The sequence below is a fragment of the Montipora capricornis genome, chromosome 10, assembly GCF_036669925.1.
Source record: "Montipora capricornis isolate CH-2021 chromosome 10, ASM3666992v2, whole genome shotgun sequence".
Taxonomy (NCBI): Eukaryota; Metazoa; Cnidaria; class Anthozoa; order Scleractinia; family Acroporidae; genus Montipora; species Montipora capricornis.
Window position 1 is genome coordinate 49675222 of NC_090892.1, and position 7500 is coordinate 49682721.

General features: G+C 39.4%; 1 protein-coding gene and 1 long non-coding RNA gene across 3 annotated transcripts in view; one reads left to right on the forward strand and one right to left on the reverse strand.

Annotated features, from left to right (window-relative positions):
• Nucleotides 1-7500, forward strand: part of LOC138022100 (bifunctional arginine demethylase and lysyl-hydroxylase PSR-like) — a 52158-nt gene that overhangs the window by 7381 nt on the left and 37277 nt on the right. For both annotated transcript variants that reach the window (XM_068869123.1, XM_068869124.1), the window contains 3 exons: nt 1048-1213; nt 1643-1836; nt 2944-3177. In XM_068869123.1, coding sequence (XP_068725224.1) covers nt 1048-1213; nt 1643-1836; nt 2944-3177 — 594 coding nt within the window. The remainder of the gene's footprint in view (nt 1-1047; nt 1214-1642; nt 1837-2943; nt 3178-7500) is intronic.
• Nucleotides 5780-7500, reverse strand: part of LOC138022103 (uncharacterized) — a 2952-nt gene continuing 1231 nt past the window's right edge. Inside the window, exon 2 of the long non-coding RNA XR_011126522.1 lies at nt 5780-6537. This is a non-coding gene — a long non-coding RNA (uncharacterized lncRNA). The remainder of the gene's footprint in view (nt 6538-7500) is intronic.

Below are 7500 nucleotides of genomic sequence, written 5' to 3' on the forward strand. Positions count from 1 at the left end.
TAAAACCAAGAGAAAAAAGTTATGGGGGAGAATGAAATGAAAATGATTAAAGAAAAGAGAGCGGAGGATAAGACAAAAGAGTGTTATAACAAATATTTAATTTAAAAATTAAAGCTTCCTTGCGATAAGGGATTCGTTTCTGGAATGTTCAGAATTTTTTAGCGCGAATGTCAGGGAAATATATCTCTTTGTATCTTCAAGTGAAGACGGTGTCAAGGCATAAAAATTTGCTATTACCGATATGTTGTTCTTTCGGAGCTCGTAAACTTGTTGAAAGACCAGATTTCTAAAATAAGCAGATAGTATTTTGACAATTGGCTATTCTGGCATGGGAAGTTATGGGGACTTTCGAGAAACGGGTCCCTCGTCTGTAGAGCATATATGAGTTATTGCTATTAGGTCCAAGAACCCTACACTTGAACGTGTTGTTAACTTACCAAATGCTTGCCCTACTGGTTAGTCCAGTAACGGTGGTTGGGTTATGCATCATACAAAAAAGGAAAGGAACTTTATTTAAGAGTCTAGTCGTTCTAGTGCTGGAGCACTAATTTGGGGACACTGTAAACTGAAATTAACAATTAACACAACAAGTCAAATGTTGGTTTTTGAGGAGAGGGGAAACCAGAGTTTCTGGAGAAAACCTCTCGGTAGAGTAGAGAACCAACAAACTCAACCCACATGTGACGCCGATTCTGGGAATCGAACCCGGAGACCACATTGGTGGGAGGCAAGTGCTCTCACCACTGCGCCGTCTTTGAACAAAATACCGTTTTACAGTTTCAATACGTTATAGATCGATCGCTACTAGTGTTAGGATTTAAATGATAAGTATTCCATGAGCCCGCGTTGGATATAAGATGATGAGGTTGTACATAGCAGAGTTAGTAGAGGGGTTACCGTTAGGGTTATCTCTGCTTATAGCCAATCCTATGTCCTAGGCGGGATCATAAGACATGTGAGCTGATTACCGATTACTAAGCGAGTGTACCAATCAGAAATACAGAAACGCAGTATTCGAGGTTGATAATTATTTTTACTTTTAAGTAGGTTGTAGATGAAGACATTCGTCCAGTCCGGCTTTCGTTTGAGATGGCACCAAGGAGATCAGGCTTTCACTGGAGGGTGGAGTCCATAAATGCTTCAGTATGGAGTGCTTTGATTCTTGGAAGAAAACGATGGGGACTTTATCCTCCTTCTCAATACTTTGTTCCAGGTGTGTTAAACCACCTTTAATGAATACCGCCCGGATCCTGAGACAAGTTTTGGATTGCTGAGGCTGCTTGTTGCAGCTTGCGCCAGAACTTCCAGCAATAATAATAATAATAATAATAATAATAATGATAATAATAATAATAACCTGGTTTGGCAAGCTAGATGTACCTGACTTCCTTGGAAGTGTACAATTATCGGCCATCCTTGGAACTGCTCACCTGTTGCGGAAAGTGTTGTGTCTCTAAGCTACGGGAGTTGCTGAGACACAAACATTACCAAGTAGAACACTCGACAACTAGAGAGAACCGAATAATAATAATAATAATAATAATAATAATAATAATAATAATAATAATAATGCTGTCCGCGCTCTTGAACAAATAAAAATTGCTCCACCAAGAATCATTCGTCTTCTATTTCGCATTTTCAGGTGTCGTTAGCAATGATCATCGATCCCAAGACTCTCAGAAGTCAGAATCCTTCCTATGGTGGGCTCACACTTTGCCGCATTTGATGGAGGATTACAAACCGTTTGAATGCTCGCAGAGACCGGGTGAAATATTTTACATCCCCTCTGGGTGGTGGTGGAGCAATGTCAACATGGATGACTCCATTACTTTGCAGGTCAGTATTGTCTGTGAAGACTACATAGGTTTCGATGTGTCCTAAACTAAATTGAACCAGAGTGAAAGAATTGGTAACAAATTCCAACTGTTACTTTGGTTTGATAACCGAATGTAACTTTGAAAGACATTATTCAGGACCGGGTCTTAAATGGGAACTTTCGAAGGTATTCATTTTTTTTCAAACCATTGACGCAAGAACGACGACGACGACTTCGAGAACGCCACTTAACAATTAGACCCGTAGCCCTTGCGGGCTACGCCGAATGGGCTATTGACCCGTGGCCCTTGAGGGCGAAGGGTCTAATTGTTTTAGTATCACCCAACTAGTCGGACAGAAAAGGCAATAACCAAATTAGCAAATGCAAGTTGAAGAAATATTTATTTGGGAATAAAACGAAAGGAAGCGTCACGCTTTTCGCTACTCGAGGACTATTACTGATAGTCCTCTAGTAGCGTAGCCAATCAAAATGCAGGATTTGCATTAGTCCACTAGTTGGGTGATACTAAAAAACAATAGCTCTAATGAGCAAAAACAAAAGCTCTGCTCGCCCTGCCCTTGCATTTTTCATTTTGGTACGTTTCTTTGCTGTCCTCGTCCTGAAAACGACGTGAATTTAAGTGTCCTGAACGTTAACTCTAATAAACTGAATGACATGAATCACTTTTTCGGAATCAAGTTCTCCCAAACATGCCTCAAATCATGACCCTTGCAAAATTCCCAACCAATCTTATCTTAGTTCACTAGTTTAACAAAAGATATGTCAAGTATAGATAATTTGATTATATTGTCTATTTTATTGTTACCGTAGTTTATTAACTGGATAAGAATCTATAAGCAAGTGCACTTATTCTTTTTTATTGATCGTTTATTGCTTGCTAAGACTTGTGATCTTATTTTAAATTTTGCAAGTGGTTGGTGTGTTTTTACCGACCTAATAAAGATGATGATGAGGATATAAATATATTAACGGATAAATCAATTCAACCATTAATCAATTAATCAATCAATCAATCAATCACTTCAATCAGTCAGTCAATCAAACAGTTAATCAGTCAGTAAGTTACTTTGTAAAAAATAAAACACATGGCTCTCTCTCCAATGCAGAAATCTGTGTGTGATGAAACAAATATCCGCGCATGCATGGATGAGCTAAAGGAATTGGCCGACAGTACTCCAGATAATTTCTATGGTGACGCTTTCATTCAGTTACGTCATTTTTTCACAAAGCACAACCCAGGACTTCTCACGGACGATGACCGAGAATTTAGGTCTCCAATCAAGGGCCTTGGCAAACCTTTCAATGAACTTGGACAAGATCACCTTGAATACGTGTGGAAGGTGAGAATACTATCAGGGTACATCTCGCGAATTATAAATGATCCCAAAACGTTCGCGTTTCAAGCAAATAGGGAGCTTAAGCACGCACGTTTTTGAGACGCGGACGGCAAACGGAAGAGAAAATTTCGCGCGCTAGGACAGTGGTGTCTCCCAGATTTTATACTAACTATATCTAATGGAGAAAAGATACTTGGCAATGTAAATGTGGTTTGTGTGAAGACAAATTAAAAAGGAAAACAGCTCACTTACGGTTGCCGTCCGCGTCTCAAACACGCGCATACTTAAGCTCCCTAATGTTCCATTTAAGTCTACATGTTTTCTACGTGATATTCGGCCAGTATTGATTAATTTACTAGAACAAAGATTTTTATTTTTCAATGTTGACTCGGGTATACTCGGAGAAAATAGACCCCTCCACGGTTTTTGACGCCATCTTGGCTGGGGGGTAAACACGGCTAAATTTACAGTAAATGTATGGGATTTTGGCCGATTTTCAACTGCTGTAGCGCTGATAAAAAGAGACAGATTTCCAACTTTTGCCACTTCTTTAAATAGTTTTATTGATATCATTCATTCACGGAAAATAAGGCCATTAGGAGGGTATGACGTCCGCAAATTCGAACAATAAATCTTCTCATTTTGATTCTAATTTCGCCGGCAATTTGCCGTGATGATTTTAGAAGAGTTTGTATGAAATCTTAAAACTTCGTTTATGGTCGTTGTAGCCTGAATCTGTTCTTTTTATTTCATGAAAATAATCTCAGTATAAATGTCTTTTAGAAGAGGCTTTCACTGTGGAAATCCGTCTCATTTTAGCGGCGCTAGAGTGGTTCAAAGTCAGCCAAAATCCCATACATTTACTATAAATTTAGCCGTGTTTGCCCCGCAGCCAAGATGGCGTCAAAAACCGTGGAAGGGTCTTTCTGAGTGCTTCTTTGCAGGACGAGTCGAACCTACTGCCTTTCGATTACTAGTTCGGATGCTCAACACCGAGCTATACAGGAGAATCTCTTTCAGTTCCATGGCGAATATGCTCCCTTTCGACAAGTTAGATCCATGCAGTGTGGTGGGACAACTGTCGCATGAACCTAGTTTAATGACCTGACGCCCGCGAGTCTCTTATAGGTCAGTGGTAGAGCATCCGAACTAGAAATCGTAAGGTCGTAGGTTCGACTTCTGCAAAGAAGCACTCGAGTTTTTTCCGAGTATCCTCGGGTCAACATCGGAAAATAAATCTCTTCCATGATTTCATTCACCGGGGTTATCATTTTTCGTTAACTTCAATACAAACACGCAGATACCACTGTAAACTGAATATTAAAAGAGAAGGCCAGAACAAGCAAACTAAACTGGGGTAAAACTGGAGTTTGTGAATCAATAATTAATTGGTATCCTTTAATAGATATTGTGTTTTAGTTTGATGCACACTACTTATCCCTGACATTGGCTGCGGTCACATCTGGGCTACTAACTATTGTTAAGACGGGGATAACTATAGTTGGCTATTTCGGTAATGTGACCGCTTCTCTGTTCGCTCTAACTATAGCTGGAAAATTTACGCCTCGGTGATCCAAAACAATATAGACTAACTGTATAGTTATACCCAAGCCTTACCGCAATTCAGCTTTTGGCTGCTTTTGGCTGCAAGTTTTTAAGGTGAATAAACTATCTATCTATCTATCTATCTATCTAAGCAAGGTTAATGGCTTAGTCTTAAGTTTACAAACAAACAAACAAACAAACAAACAACCAATCAGAATGTGACAATTCTTTTCGCACGTTCGAGTTGAGCATATGCAAAATAAGAACCAAGCGTGAATCGAGGGGACTGAACCAAAAACAGCAAGTAACTTGCCTTCTTGCCTTCTTCGGCGTCGAGCATCCGTTAAAATTCTCAGCTTATTTTGCATTTTTCTCCGACGGTTTGCCGCTCGGAAAAAAAGAAATAAGAAGAAAAACTAGACACACTTTACGTCGGTCAACCATATTGACATTTCACGGAACAGCAATAAGGGCAGTCACGAACCTCTTTTAATTCTGACGTCATCCATAGGCTAATTTGAAACGAGATGCTTCCTTGAGGCATACACTGGGTTGCCTGTGGTACGTGTTACAGAAACTCAGAAGGCACTGAATTGTGTGGTATTGAACTACAGCATTCCAGTCTCTGAAGAATAACAAATAAAAGAGAAGCGAGAAACACTGGCTCCTGGGCTGACATGTTGATAATTTTCAAGTTCCCTCACAACTTCTTTTCATCACAAGTTTAAGCGTACCCTCTGAGCATCTGACTGATTTGTAATACCAAAGTTCACTGAAGTTAACATTGTCCAGCGGGGTTAGCGTTTGGATGGAAGATCAAAACAATATACCCCTCATAAAACAGAAGCATCGGACCGAAAATACCATTAACGCTAACAAATGCGAGGTACATATTTTGTTAGCTTGCTTTATGCAAAGCAAGAACATCATTCTAAAAGCTTATTCTACGCAAAAAGTAGGTTCTGGAGGTAATTTTGAGAGTGGAAATCAAGCTTACGCGGCAGACGGCAAATACAAACTCACGATTTAATTAAGTTAACACACCAGAAAGACGCTAGCCTCATTTTGACAAGAAAATGCTTTACTATTGCCATAAAAACTATCCAGTTAAGCTCGCATATCATAAAACATGATGAATTCATAAAGGCCACCTTTTCCAGCGAACAATTTTTTGAAATAAACAACATATTTGCTATTGGAGGCAAAAACCCCTTCTATTTCATTACGTGCGTGAAGAGAAGAAACTCAATCGTGTCAAATATGAGCAATATTGCAACAAACTAAATTTTAGGATCAAACCGTTTCCATGAAGAACCTTTTCCTTGAATAATGAAGCACAAAATACACGACAAGCTTTCTTTCAAATAATTCTTGGCTGTTACATTTCCAATTATTTTTTTTACCTGAGTTGATCACAGATCCATGTAAGGTGTTCGATTCGTTCAATCGTTCTCTGTCTTTGTTGAACCCATAAGTTACCAGAGAATTTTCCATTTGGTTTCAGTGTTCTACATAACAGCACACTTGGTTAAATATTATTTTAGAAATAGAGCTCACTTTGATTTCGGCTCAACGGGCGATAGATTGTTGTGGAAGTCCATTATTCGTCGCTTTTGAGATTCCAGGTGTTGGTTTTTCACCGCCTGCCTAGTTTATCCAACTGACTTTCCATTATTGAGCTCCACAAGGGTATATTTTATTTAAGGATCCGCTAAAACGCCATTCGCGTTACATGACCTTCGACGCCATTGCAGGCTAAGTTAATGATTCTCCTGTGTCCACCAGAGAAATCTACGCATTTCCACTGCCCTCTCGATCCTAAGAAAAGAGACAGGCAAGACTTTTACCGACACGGAAAATAAAAATAAAAAGAAAAAACCTACAAAATTTCCGACTGGGATTGCCATACGGCAACCCAGTAATAACTGTAGTTAACTGTGTGGTTTAACCGCAAAGTTGACCGAAAGCTCTAAGTACAGTTAGGTATGACGTCACGTAACTTGACACTTAAGCCCGTTTCAAACGTCGATACTTTCATGTGCCGAACATAATCATTAGATTCGGCACATGAAAAGTTCGACGTATAAATCAGTTAGGTTAGACAGATATATAATTGGGTCGACCCGCACCAGTCGAATACAACGGCAAAAGTTCGACACTGATTCAGAGGTCGAACCTTCTCATGTGCCGAACCTAATGCATAAATTACTTTAATGTATTTTTCAATATAACTGCGGTGATAATTGGCTTGTAGAGAGCAGTAACACTTCACCACCTTTGCTGTGCGAAGAGATATCAGAAAAGCGTAACGACCGTTGAGAGCGGCGTTCTCGAGAAACTGGTTGGAACATTCTGAAGCTAGACAGCTCACAACAGTTGACTTCCAACTTGCTTTAACGCTATTTATAAGAACTAAAATTTATGGTGTGCATTCGCATCTCAATATGATCGCAATTTCCTTGAATATAAAAAAACACAGCAAATAAAGCTGTTCCAACTTAGCGAGTAAACTATCAAAGTAACTATTTTGGCTTTTTGTACTGAAGCGAAATGGGATGGAATGAGAATGAGTCGTTTCAAACCTCTTTCATCGGTTCATTTCTTTATTTTAACCGTTGAAAATGGTATTTGTTTATGCCAAGAATTAGTTTCGGCACATGAAAAGTTCGACGTCTGAATTAACCGTCGAACTCAGTATTCATTTTGGTCGACCCAAATAGGTATTAGGTTCGGCACATGAAAATTTCGACGTTTGAAACGGGGGGAACCGAAAACACTGAC